The 24,739-nt window shown below is 36.8% G+C and overlaps 1 protein-coding gene across 1 annotated transcript in view; it reads right to left on the bottom strand.

The window, feature by feature from the left end:
- Positions 1–24,739, bottom strand: part of CAMKMT (calmodulin-lysine N-methyltransferase) — a 216,973-nt gene that overhangs the window by 6,873 nt on the left and 185,361 nt on the right. The window contains exons 8-9 of the mRNA XM_075089076.1: positions 12,462–12,536; positions 6,076–6,139 (exon numbers count right to left, since the gene is read on the bottom strand). Of these exons, the coding sequence (XP_074945177.1) occupies positions 6,076–6,139; positions 12,462–12,536 (139 nt within the window). The remainder of the gene's footprint in view (positions 1–6,075; positions 6,140–12,461; positions 12,537–24,739) is intronic.

Here is a 24,739-nt window from a genome sequence, read left to right as displayed (position 1 = left end):
TAAAACTGGAAGGGAACCAGATATAACATACACCTGTCTAAGCTTTTAATATACTCAAGCTGGAAAAGGAAATTGTTCTCTCAGTAAAATACTAAAATAGGGTAATATAAATAATTGTGCAAAATATGTACGATTTATGTGATTAAACACATGCAAAATAGAAAGTAATAAATAAATATTTTCTTTAGAAAACTGCCACCTGCCATACATCTGCTCCTTTTCATATAATAACAGTGTCTATGAATTACCAAAATAAAACACAGAAAAAGCATACAAAACATACACTCAATGCAAAATCCATTTGTTAGCACACAACCATGCAAAGACTGTAAATAATTATTTTCTTTTTTTACTCTCAGACATAGAAGAGTACCTCCCATTTGCTGTCAGTGGAATTACAACAGTGTAAAACAAGGCAAAATGGCGGGAAAATTAGACCCAATAATTTTTAAAAGATATTTTAAACTACCTGAGCTGTGCAACCGAATTTGACCTTAAATTGGTAAATTGCATTTAAAGCAGGACTTAATGTTTTTGCAAAATAATTCCGGATCTTTCAAGACGACCAGGCCATTTCTGATGCCTAGGCAATACATTATGGCCCATTAGCTAATTTTTTGTTCATCCTTCTGCATTTAAGAAAACAAAATTGACTGTACCTTGAAATGATAGATTTTAGACACTCTGTGCAAAGTACTAGCCCACACCCTAACCTACTTGATATAGCATCTCTTGAAATCTTATTTGCAAAATTAATTCTAATTGGCTGAATACCGTGTTCTGTCACATGGAACAAAAACTGGTTGAAGTGCTGTAAAAAAAGGTTAATATCAGCCAACAGCATATCACACTGAGGGGAGCCACAAAGTTTACTGTGAGTTCTTGTATTTAACTTCTATAGTAATGAGAGCTAAGACTAATTTGTGAGGTGCTGTAATCAACCGAAGAGACAAAAAAAATATTTTTTAGGGATCTGAAGTTATAAAATTATTAGATGCTGTGGAAGAATATTTGGACTGAGAAAATGCCATCTTGTATACCACAGGAAAAAAGTGATCAGAAGAGAGAATTTTAGTGGGAGCTCTGGAAAGTTCCAATGCTGACACAGATACTTAGTGAGAAGGATAGGGAACAAATCTGTGTGTTACAGCTCATGCACACGTATGCTGAGACAACGCGCAGTGAGGCAGCAATAAAAACTCTATTTCAGTATCTATGGTACTAACGTGTACTTAAAAGACTCCAATCATTAATACCGCAGCACTGTATTTATTCTCACAATGCCTCTGTGAGATAGGGAAGTACTGTTATCCTCATCTTTCTCACGGGAAATTTAAGCACAAAAGAGACCTAGGGCAATATCCAAAGCAACTCATTTCTGTTCACTTGTATAGCTATAATTTTAATTCTATTCTATGGCTAAATATGAGGTGCAAAGGGGTGTAACTCCCACTGAAGGCACTGGAATTGCTTATGTAAATGTTAGGTCTGGATATAGGCTCAGCTCAGGATGAAAAACATTAAACATAGGAAATTCACAATCAGTTCCCTCACAACCTTGGTGCACTTTAAAGTCATCAGACGGAAGTGGGCAGCAAATGGAGCCTTCAGCCAAGGATCCTCCTCCCCTGGTGCCATCTCATGCTCCCCAGAATGTTGTTCTGCAGAGACCCTTCCTTGCATAAGAAGGATGAGACTCCTTTGGAGCCCCTCATCTTCATGGACAGCTTCACAGAGAGGTCACTGTAATGGGACTTACTGACCACACGATTCATGCAGGGACTTCAGAAATGGCTAGACGCCATGAACAGAGGTGACTGGGGGCCACACGCCCTACATCAGCCACTCATCCAGCAGGTTAATGAGGAAGCAAAGCTCATGCAACAGCACACCCTTACAGATTTGCATTTGGAGCCAGCAGTCCATGCAGTCATTCCTTCTTACACTCTCTGTAGACTACTTCAAATTTAATTTGAAAGAGAAATGCAGTCAAATAAAATGCAACACGGTATGAAATATCTCATAAAATCAGACTGAAAATCTTGAAATAACTTTGAAAAGGGGGAATGGCCTTTTATGGAAATAACTACACAGTTACTTTTGGCCAGCTCCTTAGTTGGTATAAAACCCCATTCCTCTATTGAATTTAGTGTGCATCTAAAATATCTGAGGATCCTGCCCTTGCTGATAAAAAGCAAGAAATCATTATTAAGTTTGATACTACAATAATCTTCTCAAAACTGGAAGGTACTGTGGAGGTACTGTGGCCAATTCTGGTCTATCATAATCTGGGTTTAAAGCACTATCTTGTCGACTGCCTGATCTCTGTGATTCTGCTAGTTGCTGTAGAACTGCATTCACATTTCTAATTTTAAAATGCTTTTCATTTCTTGGTTGCTCTACAATAAAAAAATTAGAGCACTGGCCTGGATCTACACTTGATGGACTATCCCAAGGTTGTTTAATTCAAACCTCGTAATTCAGAAGTGCCTCTCAGTTTAGGATGACGTTTAAGTTCAGAATGGCCTTTCCCCAGCTGGGAAAATACTTCCAGTAAACTCATGAACAAAACACAGAGTGTCACTAAAGTGTTGCTGTGAGACAAGGGGACAGATGTTCACATTTTGGACATGACTATGACTAAGTTTACTCATCAATCATTATTAAATGCCGTTTTATTTGCTGGTACTAATCACGATTCAATAGCATCCAATTGACTTAATTGCGATTTTGAGCGGATAGGCCACAGAAGAATCAAAGCCTTCATAAAAAGTGTTCTTAATTAGGGAAATATGCAAACAAGCAACTGCTTATTCTGAGATTGAAATTAAAAGTATGTTTTAATGATAGGAAAAAATATAGCTAAATGTTGGCGAATCAAGTAGCTTGCTTAGAAGAGGAATAAAATACACCCATTCAAGAGAAATTTGTTTGATGTAAAATTTCAGTGCCTAACTCTTGGAATTGGTTTACAGGTGACATTTGCCTTTGTAATAAATTCAGATAAGAAATTTCAGCCCCCAGTTACTCTGCGAGCTGCTCATTTCTGCCTGCGTGAATTTCTGGTCTTTTCCTGTGCCAATGCAACTGTCCATGGGGCCATACCATGAATCAGATGACTGAAATGACTAGAGTCCTGTTTCCAGGAAAACAAAAAGTTACCCAAAACACATAATTCTGTGCTGTAAGGATTCTAATAGCCACAAATATCATTCTTAATGAAAAAGGAAATACTGCAGATAAATTTATCTCTTTTTAAACTAACAGCAAGAATAATTACCTGTTCTGAAATTCAAGACAGCTTTGTAAGGATACCTGCTATTCTCTGTTTACTCCACTATTCCTTTCGGTTTATGCTAGCTGTTATTTTCCCTGAACTCTTCTATCCTAGTTGTTCGCTAGTTACACTTGAAAGATGTCTTACATCTAGATGTGTCTCCAATTTGAGATCGTTCCTCTATCAATTTGGCAAAGTATTACCAATAAGGAAATGTAACTTCTAATAAGTTACAAATAATTCATGTAGAAGAGTGAACTTAATCAAAGTACTTTATGCCTTAGCCTGGGCATAAACTAATGCCCATGAACTGTTCTTATTCATTGCAACTGGCAAATGAGTTAACTATTAATTTATTTTTCCTTTAAAGGCCAAAGTATATTGCCATTTAGTAAAGCTTCCTCTGATGTTATCCTTAGATTTCTACAGGTTAACAAGTTAACAGGTTAACATTATTCAACATAAATAATAACTATAATGTACCTGTGACTGCATTTTCTCTTGGGATCTCAAAAGAGTATATGCTTTTATTTGGGTCTTTCAAACCATGCTTGAAGGCACCTCTGTTCGACATGTCCTTTTCGGACAAGAGAGCTCATTTAAGGTGTCTGTCCTCCCAGCTTCCCCCCCACACAATAGTTTGCTGTCCTCTTAGTTACAAATTATAACAATTTGCAAGGCCATACTGTAACTGGATATCCATCCATATGGCCATCCGTAAAGTGGGTTTGGCAAATTACTTCAGTTAAAAAATACAGTCTGGACAGTGGTCCAAAACTCTGCAACAGAAGTTCCTGCAAGGAGGAAGAATTAGTTGTGCCAATAGGAGATAGGAACCATGGCCTAAAATGCAGAGCAAGTAAGTACAGGCTATGCTATTAATCGCAATGTGCAGAAGCAAGCCAGACGAGGAAGACGGGAAACAAAAACCCATCTCCCTTTACTCCATCTATATTCACAAAGGACTGTAGTTCATCTGCTCTGAAAAACAAAGCCATGTTCTGAATTAGAATTAGCTGACTGGTGTTAAAAAGCAACAAAGTCAGGTCAGTTCTGGTTTAAAGTCAGGTTAACAATTCCTAAACTGTCTAGAGTTGGGAACTTGAGCTATGAACACTACTTAAAATTCAGGCTGCTGTATCATCGTTTTTTAAATCAAATTCTCTGGTTGGGCTAATCAGCCCAGGTAAAGGATGCATGTGTGTGTGCATATACAAATACATGTGTGTACTCATGCTTTTGGCAATACAGACCACCAGACCATGATTAGCTATGAGCAGGAGATAAAGCAACTAACAGCTATTCTACCACTCCAGCTAGAGGCTCTGGCCAGGTCACAGGTACCAGGGCACCTCTTATACACTTCCCTTCCTGCCACTCTTCTCCCCCAGCATTCTTTCATGGAGCCAGCGTGGGGCTGCCTGAAGAACCACGTGCAGACATTGATCTGGGCTGAAAAAACCCCAAACTTTTTGCATTTTATTAAACAGGGATCAGCTTTGTGTTCCAGATCACCTCTGGTCCCAAAAATTATTGCACCCTGATAACTGATCGTACATCATGAAAGTCAGAATGCACCACTCTGGGCAGGGGCTGCTTAACCTCCCCTTGCTGCCACTGACAGAAATATCTGGGTAACCTTTTCCTCAGGGTGGCTACATTTCTCCTGTCTTCCTGGCAGCCTTGCCCCACAGCTCATTAAAATAATTCAGTCTTAAGTAACTTGCCTTAGGTCACTCAGGAAAGTCTATGATAGATCCAAGAATAGAAACCTGATCACTCTTAGCAAAGAATGGGATTACTTACATGACTAAAATGACTCGGTTTCTTAAGCCTTTGCACGTTTGTGTCTCCTATCCCTTTTACAGAGAAAATCTCTAGTACCAAAAGTACAATACAATTTTAAAATAAAGTTTGTAGAATGCATTGCTACTATGAAATACTTTCATTCTGAAATTGAAAGTTTACCTTACTGGAAGATTTGTATGGTAAGCATGAAAGGTAAAATTCCTGTTTCAAATTCCTACTTATAGCAATTACTTCGCATGTTTTCTCATATTCTCATTTTGGCTTTTTAATTTTTTTTTCTGAGATTCAAGATTATTTGTTGGGTTTAAGTATATGCATATAACAGCTTCTTAAATTTTTTTTGCCTGTAGGTCTCTCTGATTTAACAGCCTAATAGATTGAGATTGGTAAAATATTTCCTCAGTGACACTCGTGTAGAACAGGTAAGCATTTTATGAAGAGTTTAATTTCATTATGTTCTAAGGTATGAAACACGTAACCACAGGGCTTACTTAATGGAAAAAAAGTTTTAGGCGACAATATATGTGTAAGCGTTTTGTTAATTTTATATAAACAGAAATGAAAAGAAAAAATATTCTTTCATAATAAATAAATACACAATGACAAAGGTTACAATTGAAGGGATTACAAATGACAGAAGCCAACATAAAAACTTTCAATATCATACTTTTACTTTAATATGAAGACATTATTATCAAAGGAAAATACTTGAGAAACACTTTGATAAAAATAATCTCACGCTATCTTTGAAGCAGTTTCATTTATTTTACTACCCACTGTGTTCCTTATCAGAAGGCCAAGTATAAGAAGTTTCCTAGTTTATGATTAGGAAAGAATCTGATAGATTAGAAGACTCAATTGAAGTTGGACATAATAAGTATTAAAGTATTACATGACATTAATCCTGCCATTCCATTACTCTCTCAATCATTGTGCACAGACTAATTATTCTGAAGCCAGTGTTCAGGAGAAAATAGAAACATACTTACACTGGGTTGGAGTAATCTCTTTATTGCATCAACAAGACTAGCTCTGTACTGGTCCAGAAACAGGCTGACATTGAGAAGAGAACAGAATCCAGATTAAAATGGGTTTTCAATTCTAATGATACTAATGCAGATAAGTACAAGGCTAATTACATATGTTTACACAACGCTGTAAAAAAGAAACAGCGGTCTACATTTCTGTCCAGTTTAGGTACTTTTAAACATTAAAACTTACATAAACCCAAGTATAATCTAAACCAAAGCTAAATTTTCAGCATTAAACAGATCCTTATGTAGCTGAAATTCACAGATCAAACATGCTAGCTATTAAAATACTACCATGTCAGAAATCAGGACCAATATACAAAGTTAACATTTTACATGTTTTTTATACAAGGGTGGGGTGGAGTTTTTTACCATATTTTCTATTGTATTTCAGGTGTTACTATTAAGGGTATTTTTTTTCCTTTTACCTTCACAGTTGTGGCATTAATTCATTATTATCTATTATGCATATTTGTTTTATTTATATATCTATTCCTATAAAGATTTACAAGACCCTACCTTCTCTCTCCCTCAAACACTGTTCAAATACAATGGCCCAGATCATACATAGTTGTCCTCTCTCAAGAGTGAAATCCTTCATCCCCAGCACGGGTCCCGCAAGGATAGCAGCAGAGTCAATTTTCCCATGCAATGTTGCCAACATGCTCAGCCCTATTCTGGCGTGATTACCTCATGATTTGAGGGGATAATTCATTCTTCATGCCCCTCAGTACCTTAATGTATATACTAATACTGGCAACCAGGGTGCCAATCACTCTTGACTAGATATTTGTGGACATGTAGTTACTGTTGGTGAGAGTGCATTTACAATGGTTAGTGAACAACCATCGGAGAGCAACTGATGCCTTTCAGCCCTTACTACCACGGGCTCCATTTATATTGTTGATTCAGATAAGAAACTCTATCAAGCAGGCCACAAATAATGTGACTCTTTCTTCATTATTTTTCATTCTTTCTCTGTAATAAAACTGCTTCCCAGCCTGTGTCAAGCTCAAGTTCCACACTACATGGCATTTTGTCCATTCTTTATGATTTTTTTTCTATATTCCCCTTCCCTTTACTCTCAAACATCATTTTCTGAGGAGATGGGGGTAATTTTTTCCAAGTTTGAAGCATCTAAAAGAATATATGGAAACACAAAAGAGAAAAAAGTGGTCTGCCAACGACATGCCAGTCATCAAGAACACAATATGTGTGGATATTTAGGTAAGGACACTCCACAGCTACCAAGGAAACAGGCAGCTGTGTAAGGGCTGTGAATTTTTGCTCCTCAGGAAAAAAAAACCCTATCAGAAAACTAGTTAGTGACCAAGTTTCATCAGTAACCTCACATTGTTGAGAAAATATGGCAGACTGGGTATCCATACATTTCTTAACGAACATTTCATAGAGAAGTATGACCTTCTGAATTTCTTCTTAAAGATAACAAAGTACTAGCTAATAATTTCTCTCAAGCATGCACACATTTAAGACTTGCTGAAATCCTGTGTAGGCAGTCATACATTCCAAATGAAAAATGCACTTACAATATTTTTATTTTTGAAAGCAGTGTAGTGGAAACACAATTTTGGGACAACTTACCAGTGCTAAAATTCCTTTTTCATGGGCCTGCATACCATTCTCTCCTTTTACAATAATACCTTTTTCCTTTAAAATGAGAGAACTACAGGCCTTTGTTCACCAGAAACCATCTGAGAACTTAAATGGTTACATGACCTGCCAAGAGATTAGACAACCTCAACAGTACCTTTTCTGTCTGACTCCCACTTGATATTTTGGTGGTATGGGAGGTAGACTCTTAGCCCTGCTAGCTTAGAAAACCCAGATAACCTGTTCCCATGTTGTCCCTGCCCTCCTAAAGGCCTGTCCCTGGGAACAGGACCTACTTCAATTGAAAAGTCTCCAATATTGCAATTTCCAGTCTGTTGCTGAGAGCCACATACTCTGACCAGAGGGAGCAGAGAAGGCTGGAAGCAATATTAATGCAATGCAGTGACTTCAGGGAACACCTCTATCCTCCCTCTGAGTCAGAGGATGCCTCGAGTGAGGAAAATCCTGAAGTAGTTAGATAATCTGTGCTGCAGACAGGGCAAGCTCAGGATTTGGCCCACACAAGGAGGTTTAGTCATGTAATTTCTCTTACCAGTAGAATTTGTGTGACTAAACATTGCCAGAGCAGGCCTTTGTTTAGCCAGTGCTCTTAACCTGTGAAAGCTGGATGAACAGGCAGGCAATCTTGTCACCTCTGTCTTTTTTTTTTTTTTTTTTTTTTTTTTTGGTTGTTGTTGTTGTTGGTTTTTTTTTTTTTTTAATTTAAATTACCATTAAAACCAAAATGAAAGTCTATAACTTTACTGGAAGTAACAGTAAGCCCCAAGAAAACAAATTTTAAAAACCCAAGTAGATTCTCAGTTTGTTTCATGCTGATATCCTTTTACTTTGTGCTTATATTATATAGGCTATGATGTGAACTTACCTCTTATTTTGCATACTTTGCAATTGGTAAAAGAGCTTAGTTTACAGGTGTACTTCAGACATTATTACATTCATGTATAGTGACTAATGTGTACAGCCACTTATTTTTTTGTTCACCTTCAACTACACAGCGGACACAGAATGAAAAAACCCTTACTCCCATGGCGTCAGATTCCAGTGCACTTGAAAGTGTGTGCAAGAAATCAGGCTGAAAACAAATAAATTTAAACCGAAGAAGGACAGAGATCTTACTGCATTCCTGCAAAAATAATTCCTTATATTAAATGAAATGCTAACGGAGAAAAAATGGACATATTTTAAGATACTTAAAGAACACTTTCATTTCAGTTTTACACTCCTGGTGAATCCACAATTCCCCATGACTTCAGCAAAAATCTAAGCAGTGAAAGTAATGTGGGATAGCCTCCCCCAGCCTCTGTTGTGCAAATTCTTACGCGTGTGCCAAACTTTAAGAATATAATCAGTCTAAGTAAAGTGGAATATTATGCATTTCCAAAATTTTACGGGGATCTAGACCTTATACTGTCTCTACATTACAATTATTTATGAAAACTTATTTCACAAGAACATGAAAGACAAAGATTTTTCCCAGATTTTTCTCTCAAAGGCTCAGTCCTACTGGCCTTGACTCTCACCTTGGATTAAAAATCTCAGCAACTTTTTTCTTAATAAAGAAAAGGATATGTGCTTCCTTTTAATCAGAAATCTGAGGCTCTCAAGAGCTTTGGAAGAGTCTTGTTTTTGGCCTGTCCATTCAGACACCTGTTTTTTCTCCTCCTCTATTCATGCTCACTCTTAAAATTCCAGCACCTCCATGACTTTATATCCTAGGTCAAATGAAAGTCTAAAATCCTGGCAGCCCTCATCCGGCTGTAAAATTCCCCTTCAAAAATATGAGGTGGGTGGATATGCTTTAAAAATTCCATTATTTCAGTATTTTTTTCCAGTATATCCTTCTTTCAGGTGTGGCCTCACCAAGATTTTTTTTCCTTATTTTTATCTCATAGTTGACATTTTACAAGTTATTGCAGAACTGCTGAACCATGAAACTATTTTTATTGTCAAAATCCTGAATGGTTAAATAATGACTAGCTTTCACAGTTTGCCTCTTATTTATTTTATAATCTAGTTGAGCTACTAAATTTAGCTGTTAACTAATAGACTGTCTGTTCTGGGAAATAACTTATTTTCCACCCCTGCACACAAGGTTTATGAAAGTCTGACTGTAAATATATGAATATAAACATATCGCTGCTTGTTGTAATCATGTACATTTTTACTTGTACCTCCATGTGGATTTGGAATACGTTTATGAATAGAGCTTGTTTTCATGTAAATGGGATCAAGCAGTACAACTTGGTTACCTATTCAGAGAATCAGACAATATCACCCTTGCTGGAAATACTTCAATAAAAATTTATCCATGTACCTAATATTTGAACTCAGATTTTTTGCTTTCTAGTTCTCTGTTCTAATCCCAGATTTTATTGACTGACAATGAGTTATATGATGGTGTTAAACTAAATGCCATCTATTCTATCTGTTTTTATCACTGCATACTTCAGGTTTCAGCCGAGGAGCTGTAAGAAAAGAGGTATTTTTTTTTCCTCTTCAATGGCAGTCCAAAAAATTCAGAGAGCAAAAATCCTGCCAACAGTTCTCAAGCCAATTCTATATCTCGGAAGAGAAATACATGAAAATGAAAAGAAGATTCGAGTTTGATAAAGCACGGAACATTTTTTTCCCCAGCCTTTTCATGTGCCAGAAAACCTAGTGTCCATAACTAAAAGAATGATTTCTAAAAGAAATAAACAAACAATAAAGGCATTTTCATGCTTATTAAACTATATATATGGGTACCTGCAATAAGAAAATGGAGACAATTTGTGAATAAAACCACATACTTTAAACTAACCTGCACATTTCTATTTATTTTTTAGAAATCTATAAATATTTATACACTTACCTGCATCTTAAGTGCTTCAAAATAAATGTACGAAATGCAGGGATTGCAAATGCATTATGTATTTTACCTGTCATGTTTGATTCTTTGTTTCCTAAAGAAACTGCACTATTTCCAAACAGACTGGGAGGAGTATTAGGCAAGAATATTACAGAAAAAAACAACTTAAGTCTTGCTGCACTCTGCTGTACACCCAGCACAAATAGGATGACATGGTGTGAGTATCAAGAATACAAGAGATGGCACAGCCAGGTTGTTTTGATATTTGTGTGAAGAACAAATTTAACTCTAAATCTCTTGGCAAGACCTTGCTTCACCCACTTAATCTGGAGAACATCCATATGTGAGCCTTGTCTAAGCCTCCGAGAAGACTGCTGCCCTCCTGCTCATGTCCGCCAGCACTCTGATCTGACTTTCATACTTAATCTGATCTAATCCTGTCCAGCATTAACTTCATCTGTGCAATGAAACCTGGAGTATCCATTCTAATATTTGGTGAGGAAGGCATTTACTAAATTACTTGCTGAAATCATATGGTGTTGTTTAGCTCCTTATTTTAATCAGATGATGCATCTCTGAGGCACATTATCAGCGATTAGTTAGAAACCCTTCTCTGCCCTTTTTGAGAACAAAGAACTTTTCTGAAATTAAATGCTAAGAGAAATGAAGCACTGTTGCATTCTGTCAACAAACAGGTATTAGAAAAAGGAAAAAAGATGACTAAGTACACTTCCTCCAGTGCTACACAAAACCAGTAACTTTTCTGAAAGAAGAAGAGTTTGCTTAAATAGCAAACAAACAAACAAAAGCTTTAGAGGAATATTTTATCAGAAGTTACTTAAAAAGAACATTGTTTGAAAAGACAACAGACAGCTTCGTACTTCCTTCTGCCTTTTTCCTTTAACTGTTTCTTAGTAAGGTACAGAAATCTACTGAGCTGAGCTTCCTAGGAAGACCTTGTTTTCAGAATTTGGTATCTCACAATAGTCATGTGCAAGAAAACATAAACAGCTTTTTCTGTTCATAAAGAAAAGACAGATTAATTTAAAAATATCTACTCTCCTAAATGAAATTTGTACATCTCTTTTTGCACTGTCTCCATTTATATAACACAAATAATTAAGAATGTACCAAAGTTAGCATGCAGCAAATATAGCACAGCACAATTCTGCAAATTCAGTATCAGAAAAGGGTTGTGTCAATAATCAAATCTATTTGCATAAATTATTAAACAATATATAATATTGTAACATGTATCTACCTTTTCATAAATTAAGTGCTGGACTAATTTTTTTCCTATGAGTTCTCTTACAATTAACATGTGCCTGCATAAATAATATAAACCTTATGTCTACAAATATTGCTGTCAAATTGATTTAAGAAACAGAATGTGATGGGGGGAAAAAAAACATTGTGAAAATCTTTTTTATCTCAGAAAAATTTTCCAGGGAGCAAAAAATATATCCCCTTATATCAATAGTCAGATCTTTCCTAAGAAGTAAGCTAATTGAGCTGTTTGTGTTGATAAACTCCCTTTTCTCCAGACTGTTCCTCACTGAGCCATAATTATTTGCAATTTGCCTAAGTCGTCCATTTACTGATACGTCAAGCATGAAACAGAGGCAATTCCAGAAAATGGAAATGCTTCTCAAAATCAATCTTTGGGAAATAATGTGGTAGAAGTTACTGTGTGATAGAAGACTACCTTATAACTGTCACATGGAGATGAATATTAATTTGTTGAGGTTAAGGTGGCTTTGTGCTTCATTTGTTGACTTTGCTTAGCCATCAGCAAGCAGCACAGTACAATTACTCCAGCAAAGCTATTTTTCTAACATGAGTTTTATGATTTTTATGTACTTACCAGTCAGCACACATAACAATGTCAAAATGTCCTTCCAGTTGAGAGACATCTGTCTCATTATCCCATCGTAAAATGCTAGAGGAAAAAAAGATTTAAAAAAAAAAAAAAAAGAAAAAAGGACTTACATCTTTCATCTTGAGATTTTTACAGTATTAATATTATTCTTACGTGACACAGAAGTGTTTTAAAAAGTACACACTCGTTACTTTCAAAGATGAATGTAAAAATATCCTTCTGTACATTTTTAAGGTTTTAAATTTCAAAGCCAAAGAGCTATTTTTTATTATAACAGAAAGGCAATCCTCACAAGTTCTGATGAGTGGATCACCAACAAATATGCATTTCTGAATTAGTGGCACATGTATGGCTTCAGATTTTTACCCCTTAACACCACCGCACAAGGAAGTGAAGTCAAAGTATTGACAATCTGAATGAAACACAAATTTGCAGAATACATTGGAATTCATGGATCTCCGTTACATCTGGCAGGCAAGCCAGTTGTGTTTCTCATTGATGAAGTGAGCATTCACTTGGGCTGAAGGGAGGAGAGACAGGGTGAAAAAATGCCAAGCTTAACTTCAATGCCAGCTGTGTTGCTTCAGGCAAGCTTAAAAATACAGCAGTACTGACTCTGTCAACACCTATTCTCTCATAGGTGACAAGTTATTTAATTCTAAGGTACCCAATAGTAGGCAAAAATGCACATACGTACAAAGTTCTTCTTTGTTTATAAATGTTGCCAATTTATGTAGCTGCCATGGAGAATTTCAGTACTTTGCTCCCATTTAAAAAACAGGAACTAGTATTGGAATTTACTGCATACTTAAAATATCATTACCCTGAAGATTTGAAGCTGCATTTCTATTTCAAGGCGATTTAAAAAAATAATCTATCCTTCTTTTTCATTTCCTTGTTATTTATAATAGAAAGTAGATAAATATTTATGGGAAAAGCACTTGTGGGGGAAGGGTCTAATCTGATCTTGTCAGGTTGTGCATGCTTATCTTAGTTTTGTATGAGTCTTGACCAAATAGACCCTTTAGTCTTCCCGCAGCTATAATCTACTTCTGGTTAAAAGCCATCTCCATTCACATCCTACTCCTAATATTTAACTGAGGATCAGTTATAATGTGTTCATTCAGAAATCTTCCCTAAGTATACAGGAAAAAAGGAAATTTTATACATCGACTATACTATATGCAAAAAAGGCTTGGAAATATGTAGATAGATAGATATAGAGCCATAAAGAATTAAGGTACCACAATATGCATGCACATGTGCACAGAACAAAATTTGAGAGAGAATGCTTTTAAAACATGGAAATTATGAAAGGAGAGGCCCAGTTGGTTGGGAAAGCTTTGATTACGTGGGGCTCAGTGTAACTGAACAGATCAGGACTCATTAGCCCATTTGCCCTCCTGGAATTTACTGTGTCAATCCAAAGAGAGAAAAGAGTAGATTAATTTAAATTTCCCCCCTGAAATTGAAAGTATTCCAGATTTTAGAAGCCTAGGTAGCTTTGCACACTGGCACGCAGCAGGCATCCAGTAGTGGAAAGTGACAAAGGAGAGTTCTCACTCTCAGCTGCTGGCTGCCTGCTGGCTACCAGCAGCTTTTTCAACCCTGTTTCCGTGGAAACTTAGGTTAGAATGGTGAAAATTAGGTAAAGGTAAGTTTTGTGGGTTTAAAGCACGCACTCTAATACTTTAAGAATCCTGAAGCAGAACTGGAAATTGGTAGATGAACTGTGAGCCTTAAAAGGCCACCTTTGGTTCTTATTGCTACAGAAACAGAGATCTGATCAGTACCACTATAGGGATTTGAATTATGATTTTTCTAACCCATATATTTACTATACTTCACACATGCAGTTCGGAAGGCAGCACAGGTGCCTCCTGGAAAAAAAAAACAACCTCTCTCATGTTACTGTCAGGTTCCTGCTGAACATCCAAAATATAGCATTTTCTGTGCACACCTACTGTAGGCACAAAGGAGTTTGTGTGGGTAGGTAAAAGCTCAGAAACCATAATGCTGAGCAAAATATGGAACTGATGAGTTGCCAGGAGCATGAGCAGTGGTGCAATGTGACTGGCATGTGTGCTGTCAGGAGTGAGCTAAGGGCCCCACATCCAGCCATAAGCCAGTCTTCCTCTCTTTTCCTGATCTAGCACCAGGGCTGCTCTTGGTCTCTAGCTTCAGTACAGTTGGATTCCTGAAGACATGATAATTATGCAAAGGCCAATAATAAATTTACACACAAGATTTTAAAAATCAAATTTGCCATAGATTTTCAAAAGGTACAGCAATATCTTTATTACTCTGGGGAAATAACCATGTAAACTAAAGATAATTTCTATGAAATAAATTCCAACGGGACTCATTCTGATCTCACTCAGGATGTATGTACACTGGTGGGAGAGGTGCAACTACAAGCTGTATATATTTATCCATGTTATCTTTAGCCAAGTGGTAGTATGGCTAGTAAAGGAAGTGCAGCTAGGGTAAGTGAAGCTCAAGAATGGCTGCAGTCTCCAAAACTGTTTTGGTAGGTAACTCTGGGCTACCACATCTACACTGTTACCCGTTTAACGCTTCCACATATTTGCATGAGCTGCAATCAAACATCTGCATTCTGCACCTGTAAAGCAGACATGCCCCCGTATATCAGAGAATCAGAGAATCAGAAACAATTCTGCTCAGAGTCAGCATTATTACACCATTAACACTGATGTCAGAATCAGCGTGATTCTGAATCAGAATCAGCTATTTTGAATTCTAGTGCTAATGAAAGTAGTGAATCAGAGTCAGGACGTATATAAATACCATCAACTAGCCATGCAAGTTCTTGTAATCCAAACACAATTCCTGAGTGTGCAGTACAGAAAAATCCACCGATATTGCAAAGCAACTCTGAGAAAGGTAAAGATATGTGTATGTGTATCTAAATGCACTTATCTATATGTAGTAAGGGGATGAGGAACAATAATTTTTGCAGGGGTTATTGAGGACGTGGCTCTTGGACTTAGTGGTCAGATCTGAAAGAAATACCAAAGGCACCATGAAATAAAGGCTGATTGCATTTCCATTTAAAGAAAAGCACTGCTAGGAAACCCTGAAAAGAGTTAGCAACAGAAATCTGAAAATCTCAGTCTTTATGAAGTTTCCTTTAAAAAAATAGATATATCAGTGTAAAAATATCATACCACAAAAAGTCTTTTAAATCACCAGTATCATGTTGAGTGCCAACGTGAAAAAAAAAATGCAAGCCTTGTTAATATTCTCCTCTTGGTCTTTTTCCAGTGATGCTAAATTAGTGGACATAAACCGCATTTTTCTAAAGCCACTTTTCTTCCAGCAAAATAAGAAGTTTTAAACTTATAATGTTTTTATGTCTTTCTTTTGAGGGAAGACACTACAGCACTAACTTCTGAAACTATTTTGTAAATTTGAAAAATGTGCTTTACTCTGTATTTCTGTCCAAGCCACACCTTCAATGGCTTTTTTGGAAAACAAAAACAAAAACAAAAGCACAAACAACCAAACAACCCCCCAACGTACTTAAGGCTGTGTAAAGCCACTCTTGACATTATTTTGTGCTGGCTTATTTTACTTAAGCAGGTTTAGTTACTTGCAATTGAGAATAGGCAACTCAGTTTCAGCAGAAAAGGGTCTGAAACCCACTGGAAATATAAAACAGTTTGGGAGCTTTTTTTGCCTACAACAAGAACATTAAAAAATGAAATATGATGTGAGGGAAAAACAGTACTCCACTATTCAGCTAATACTTAAGTCAAACTGACGGTGGCTGAAACTTGGTACCTGGTGATGGCTGCTTTAAGGCCTGTATCAAATGCATTTGACCAGTTATCAGAGGAAAAGTACCTATTACTATAATTAGCAATCTTGATGGCAGTCCTAGCAAAAAGGACAAGGACTGAATGAGCTATGCAGAATGAACTATCCTCTCACGTGCAGAGGTGGCTTTTCCAGGTCAGGGATAAACATACTATCAAAATAGTCTGAGAAAATATGTACTGATGCTTTAGTTTCCTAGGCTGTCAACCGTACACCATGCTAAAGCAAGAAATTAATTTTTAAAACCCCAAACAACATACAACACAATCAAAGCATTTTTCCCCCCCACCCCTCCACTCCATCCCAAATTTATCTTTTAAATTGTCAAGAAAGCCAGAAAATGAGATTAGGTCAAGATAAAAAGAATTGTAATGATAACAAAACAAAAAGATCAGCTAAGAAAATAGAGAGTTTAAGTACTACCAATGTACCCCAAATATCACCTTGTATTTCAAAGAAAAAAAGCCACAACAAAATAGCAAACGTTGCAGGGATAATTACAGCACCCAAGGCAGCTTCCCCTGTACAGTAATCCTCATTTATGGAGGATAGCCTGAGAAATGTTGACACTCTTCTTACACTGGTAAAGTATCTCAGCAATCTACAACAAAAGACCTGATTTTACCAGGTTTCTATTTCTTATGCAAAATTCCTCATTACTATTATTATTCAACTTCTGTTATTCAGTGTTTGTCTTCCTCATGTGTCTAGGCAGGCAACTTACATGAGAAAAAACAGGTTAAGTCTCTGATTGTTAAAACTTGAAACATTTCCAAGTCCCTCTGACATGTTCTTGTGGTGAATGGCATAGGCCAGAGTAGCTCTCAAGTTAGCAGAAAAGTAGTTGTGCAGATAAAGACAAAAAATCAAAATTAGAAGGACAAAAAACACAAAAGCCTTACTTGCTTCAAAATGTGTTAGTAGTTTTAATAAAGATAAAAAAATTTGTCCCACTTAGCAGATGAACAGCTACCAAGAACCCCTATCTACCCACCTCTTCTTTTCATATTTTAATTTAGGCTTCAGTCTTTGAAAAGCATTATCATTGGTAAGTATACAGCTTCAAGTAGAAGATTTGTCTGGGGCTTTATATGACTTTTTCTATGACATTAACCAAGCAAGTTCATTAACACATTAACAAAAGGCATCACCAGGATGTTTCTCCACACCTTGGCCTTTGAGATTCTTCAGTTTTGTATCAAGATCAAGAAGATGGATTTTAATTTAGCGACAGAGGCAACGCGTGCATCTATCATTACAACTCCTCTGAGGAGTCTTGCAAATTTTCCCACTATCATTTCCTCACCTTTCTCATGATATTCTTTAGGTTGCTCCTAATTCTCCACCTTCTTTCACCTTCTGCCTTTCTTACCTTCACTGCTTCACTTTGCTTTGTTTTCTTATCCATGATCTCATTCCCTACAGTGCACACCTGACTTGAAGGAACCCAGGTTAAATTTTAAACCACAGGTACACAACATCAACCATTCTCTCTTTTCTCTGACATTTCTAACCAGTTTGAATGTGATATTTACAATTGCTGAGGGACTTTTCCTTCAAACAATCTCCTTGCAGGTCTTGGCAACTTCCACATCATTTATCTACTCTTGTTAAAGTATACAGATGATTTTTTGCAGCTAGGCTCAAAATCTGCACTTCATCCTTATTCTCCTGGGCCTTCCTTCCCTCTTCACCCAGTAAAATCTTGCTATTCATTAGAATTTTTAATTTCACTATTTTCTGTTTGGGTTTTTTAAATTGTTTCTTACAGTTTTTTCAATGTGCTCTTCTAAAGACTGTCTTCCAACCTTTCCCACATTTCTTATAAATTCACAAAGTTTCACCTCAAGCTCCTCTTCCTCTGAATTGTACTTCTGGGCTATCTCATCCATAAAAGTTAAAGCCAACCACCCACTTCTCTGCTTCACACTGTGTATCCACAACTCGGTATTTTTCACAGTCTCAGTCAGTGAGAAGCTCATCACTTCTAAAGTACAACAACGCATTATTGTTACCACCTCTTCTTGATCCCTTTGGACACAACCATTAATTCCAGTTTGTAACCTAGATGTAGCTTAGATCTTCCTCTATAATCGCATACCTCAGGTCTGTTCAAATTTTGCGTATTCTGTCTGCATAGCATCTCTAAGAAGTTTCTTATCTACCCACTCAGATTAAACTCTTGACCATGTCATCATCACTTACATCTTAACATCATGTTGTGGTTTAACCCCAGCTGGCAACTGAGCACCACACAGCCGCTTTCTTGCTCCCCCCCAGTGGAATGGGGGAGAGAATTGGAAGAGTAGAAGTGAGAAAACTCGTGGGTTGAGATAAAGACAGTTTAATAAGTAAAGCAAAAGCTGTGCACACAAGCAAAGCAAAACAAGGAATTCATTCACTGCTTCCCATGAGCAGGCAGGTGTTCAGCCATCTTCAGGAAAGCAGGGCTCCATCATGCGTAACAGTCACTTGGGAAGACAAAATGCCATCACTCTGAACGTCCCCCTCTTCCTCCTTCTTCCCCCAGCTTTATATGCTGAGCATGACGTCATATGACGTGGGATATCCCTTTGACCAGTTTGGGTCAGCTGTCCCAGTCGTGTCCCCTCCCAGCTTCTTGTGCACCTTGCAGAGCATGGGAAGCTGAAAAGTCCTTGACTTGTATAAGCACTACCAAGCAACAACTAAAACATCAGTGTGTTATCAATATTATTCTTAGCACAAATCAAAAACATAGCCTCATCCTAGCTACTAGGAGGAAAATTAACTCCACCCCAGTCAAAACCAACACACATCACAATATTGTTCTCTCTGCTCTTGGAAAATGCAGTCTTGCCCTATTAATATTTATGCAGTAGGCTGCTGCAAAGATTGTTTTTGCTGCCTACAACCCTGATCTTGTCACTTTTCTCTTTGTACTCCTCCAGGTAAGTTGCAAGTCTTCTTTTCCACATGCTTCACAACAGTTCACTTCCCTATTTTTTATCTCTCATTCAATATTGAAAGGACAAGTCCCTTCTTTAGTCAGACCTAATGTCAGTCTACATCTTCCACTTAACTTTTCAAGCAAGCCCCTTTACAATTTTCCTCCACGATGTTACCCATGAACATTCACAAACTTACTCCATTATCCTTGAAACTCTCCTTTAAAATAGTGCCTATAAAAACTGAGAAGGGGCCAGGCTGCTCTTGTGCCTCCAACTCTGTCTGTCATGCTGACTACTGTTACCCTCCTTCACCATATCTATCTCTGGTCTTACACCAGAAATTCTCTAACACAAACTGCCTTTTTGCTGTGTTTATACAACGCCTGGTACAACAATTCATGATGAAACCTCATCATGTTAATGTGATAATACCAAAGAAGAGAAAACACCAAAATCAACAACCCTTCTAACTTGAGATATTCTATGATTCTATGAGTCTATCTAGGTTTTCCTGCCTAAAAGTTCTTTTCTGAAAGTATATGATAAAGTTACATACTTCCCTTACTCCTTATTCTGAGAACACATTTTTCTCCCTGTTATTCTGTACAACATATTTTGCTAAAATTCAACTGAGAACATTACAGTTTTGTCTTCAAAAATAACATTTCTAACACACAATTGCTGCACACCAAAAGCTACTAAATTTTGGGGACATAATAAATACACTGCATGTAAATAAAAGTGTTGCAGAATAGTGTTTTCCATTTTGTAGACACACCACAGCCCAACATTCAGCACAAGTGTGGCTAGCTTTTTAAAAGAAGTGAGAATATCTTGTATAAAAATGTTATTAATAAAATACACCACTGGTGTTTGTGAATTTGCCTTTTCACTTCCCTCCTCTACATCAATACATTCTAAATCAGTCTTTAGGAGATTCGGTACTGTTTTGAGCAAGGTTCATGTAGGACATTATGCACAAAATGACGGTTCTCACATTCTAATTCAGATTGATATGGTATAAAAAATACATAATTTCAAAATGCAGGACAGCATAAGCACATGTGGCACAACTGCACTGGCATGATCAGAGAATGAAAGCTTTGTAAAAGTTTGTTTTGTGTAAAAATATGAAGGAAAAGAAGACGGTTTCTTGCTCTATGGAAAATGGTCTATCCATAAATACAGAGATGATAATCAAGGGAACAAGAAGAAGAAACAAAGAATGTCACATGAACCAGGCATGTCCAGAAGGACTGAATGGGAGGAAAAATTAAAAACAGCAAAGAAGATGTAATTCACAGGTGCTTAAATTCTGATGGCAGAAGGGACCACAATAAACATACAAGATTTCAAATTTCTGTATCAAGCTCATAAATCTCAGGAGATGAATACACGTTTCAGAAAGATATCCAACTTGACTTAAAACACATTCACTGCTTACGAAACTACCACTTCCCATGGAAAGATGTTCTAATGTATTACTATTCTCTCATTTCAAATGTCAAATGTCAAATCTCATTTTTTTCTAGACTGAATTTGTCTAGCTTCAATTTCTACATCTTGTTAGGTACTTGTAAGCTAGATTAAAGAGTGATCGTCTATTAAAGATTTTTTCCCTACCTGAGACTTTCAGATCAAAATCAATTCATTTCTTAACAATCAAGTAATTTCTTTGACAAGTAAACAGAGCTCTCTAACTCTCTCATTTCCAGACCCTGATTCATTCTTCTGCCTCTTTCCTGAACCCCATTAATTTTCAGTATCTTCAGTTAATGTTGGAATAATTGAATATTAATGAAATAAACAAAGATAACACTGCAAGCATCATTTTGTCAAAATTTAAAGTCTGTCCCAATTTTCCTGTGTCTGTGGCAAAGACTATCTGAGAGTTCCTGTGAAGGAGAGACGCTACTGAAAGTGTGTAAAATGTACCTATAAAGGTAGAGCCAAGGTAGACAAGGAAGGGTAGACAAAGGTACAATGGTAACAGCATGAACCAGGAAACAATGTAAAAGTTGGGTAAAAAGATGGATACACAAAAAAGCATAGGCATAGAACAAATAATCTTCGATTCTAACACCTCATGGATGTTCTCCTTCAAAGCCCTGGGAAAAAAGATGTAAGCTTTCTCATATACGTGGTCTCCACCTACTCTTTCTGTCCAGTCCAAGAAAGTACAAGAGGAATAGTTTTACCAAAAGCATGGTTTTTAAGCTAAGAGGAGACCATCACAAAATAGCCAAGGATTTGAGCAAGAATTATTTAAAATAATGCAATGCTCTACTATTCGCTAGCACCTAGCTTTTCTCCCTATTCCTCCAAACACATAGAAATGTTTCTACAAAGCTTGCTAATTTTTCAATTTTTTCTCTTTCACGTAAAGAAGACAGACAAAACCACAATGCAATTTAAAATAAATTGCAGCTTCATTAAGTCAACACAACTGAGTGAAATACCCAAATAGCAGAGGCTTGGAAGTCAGTGAAAGTCAGGTGGTATGGCGAAACGGTAAAGAAGATTATTAGAACATTCCTCCAAAAGTTGAAGTCACACCCAAATGAAGAAAGGATCACAAACTTGGAAAATCAAATATAATTATAAAATTAGGCAGCCCAAAAATGAGTGTACTCTTTCTTTTGTTCTAAATCTTCCTGCCAGCTGATAACGAGGATATAGAATGAGCACTCACAGGGGATAACAACATTTCAGAGAGGTGATATTAATTCTTTGCATTGGTGTTCACTGTAGAAGAAACTGAAGACAATTTCACCACAGAAGCCTTTTTTTGATATGTCTTCTGTAAAAGGAAGTCCTGCTTTATAAAACTTGAGCTCTTCAAAGGTGTCAACAAGTATTCAGATAAGGGTGATCTGCTTAACACAGGCTGCATCTGTTTCCAAAAGGCTACTGGCAAAAGATCGTCACCAATAACATTTAAGGAAAGTAGACAGCCACTGGAGTAGAGTCCTGGCATGGCTAAATAATGGAACGAAAGACAGGGAACAGGGTAGTAGTAAATGGTCAGTTATCACAATGGAGGGAGATAATCAGTGGAGTTCCCCTGGGACCTGTTCTATTCAACATGTTCACAAGAGATGAGCACTGAGGTGGCAAAGCTTGCTCATGTTAAGAAGTTATTCAAGATAGTAAGGAAAAGAGTCGACTGTGAAGAATTGCAGAAGGATGAAACTGAGCAATTCGACAATAAAATGACAGATGAAATTGCAGATGAAATGCAAAGTGCACAACGGTAAAAAAATATTCTGGCTTGATAAAGAAAATGAAGGTCTTCAAACTGACCGTCACTGGAAAGCTCCTGATGTAGTGACAGGCAGTGTCATGAAAATATTAGCTCAGTGCTCAACTGCAGTCAAAGAAGCAAATCACTGTTAGGCATTTTTAGAAGAGGAACAGGAAGCATAATTATTCCACTACATATATCTATCATTTATGAACTTTGAATGCAGTACTGATCGCCCTCATCTGAAAATGAGTAGATTGAAACTGGAAAAGATTCAGAGCAAGGCAAATATGATCAGAGGTATGGAATGGTTTCCACATGAGTTGAGTTTTCTGTGATAGAGAGCTACTAATTCCCAATGGGCATGAACAAACAGTTCATTGTTTCTTGCCACACGTACATAAAGTAATTGAATTAAGACAGGAGGAACCAGGAGCCTTTCCTTTCTAGGAGATGTTCCTTGTGGCAGCTTCTTCCTTGCCAGTAGATGCTGCTGGGCAAGAGTGTTATATGAGGAGACTGGAAAAGTAGTTGGAAGACCAGGATTCCTTCAGGGTTGCTAAGCTGACAAACAGAACAAGTTCAATAAATATGTTTTCAAAAGTTTGAGTTTAGCAACACAGGTCATTTTGATGAATGAAAACAGAGAGAAAGTCTTTATTAATGTTGTTCTACGTTGACAGAACCTGTTACGTGACCAGATGCAATCAGGAAGGTTAGAAAGTTGACATTTTTGATAAACATTACAGTGAGGTAAAATATTCACTTGTTGCCTGTTACAGCGAAAGACCTAATTAATATAAGAATGGAATCAGGATGATATAGTTCAGTGCTCTGTCATTGAGACCTCACCCACTATTATACTGGATGCCATTTAGTCTTTAGAAGACTTTTTTTTTCTTTTTAGGTTTAATTCTGGAAGCTAATAATTTCATTACATTTGTGAGGAACACTAAAATCTCGGATAATATTATAACCTATTAACCTTTAAGGAGAAGGTATTGTCACTTTTAGTCACATGGTCATACATTCTTGGTGTGGGTTCTAATGTTGACTATAGAATGAACAAAGTGTACACGATACATTTTTACTAATCACATCAAAGGGTGCATCACACCACAAGCATTTCTCTCACTGACTTGATGCTATATGTACTTGTTTGCACTCCTATGTGGAAGGTAATCTCTCTGAGGCAACTCTTAGTAAAACAATAGACTTGTCCACCGCTAAATCTCACAGGTCCCATATCAGCAATAAGTATACAAATTTTGTTCTTAACAGGTTTGGTCTTCTCACAGAAGGGAAAAGGATGGGAAAAAAAGTTCCCTGGTAGGTAAGACAGACAGTCTCTTAACCTTTAGAATATACTGCAAGCCTTCCTCTTTGATAAAGCTTTTCCATCATAACATTTGTAATAACAACAATTTTTCAAAATTCTACTACCGAAACCCCTGCTTCAGGAGGATTTCCACACTAAAATAAAGAAAAAGAGCAGAGATTCCTTGACTTTGTTATTGCTAATTTAATCATAGGTGGACATGTTCAAAACAATGATATAATACATGTCAAACTAATAACAGTTGATGGTACTAAGACGGCTATTAGGATAACTCATATATTAAGTTTTGGGGTAAACAATGTGATTCACGGGTAATTTTTGAACTGTGAAAAAAAATAAAATCGTCAAACCCATACATGGTATTAATAATTCACCTTACTACGGCAAGTCATTATTAGTAACTTGGTGGCATTACTGTACCTATTTCCAGTAAGCCTAAGCAAGAAATTCTGAAATAGTTATGGAAGCTAAAAATAAAATAGAATTGTATATCCACTGCTGAAGTAAACTGTTTACTAAATATCTATTATTACATTATAACACATAATATGACAAACTGCCAGTTTGGCTTACATTACTGTACTTTTAAACAATAATCAAGAGTTGGCAGAGAGCTAGATAAGTGCTCATTTACTGCATTTTGTATAAAACTAAATAAATAAACGTATGGCAGGTTGTCCTAATCTAACTTCTCTTGGCTGATACTGGATTGTTCCTTTTTGTGCCATACATCTTTTGGCATATTTTCCAAGACTAGACTTAAATGTCTGGAACAGTCACAAACTGACCCATACTGATAATTTCTGCTCCATGTGCAAGGAAAAGAGTAAAAGATTCCGATGTGACATGAAGGTGCAGTGAGAAGGCTCTATTCTGAATTATCTTTCATATGGAAAGAATCTTGTAACTT

The sequence above is a fragment of the Phalacrocorax aristotelis genome, chromosome 3 (assembly GCF_949628215.1).
Source record: "Phalacrocorax aristotelis chromosome 3, bGulAri2.1, whole genome shotgun sequence".
NCBI lineage: Eukaryota > Metazoa > Chordata > Aves > Suliformes > Phalacrocoracidae > Phalacrocorax > Phalacrocorax aristotelis.
Note: the sequence above shows the minus strand (reverse complement) of the source record. Positions and strands in the feature narration are given on the sequence as shown.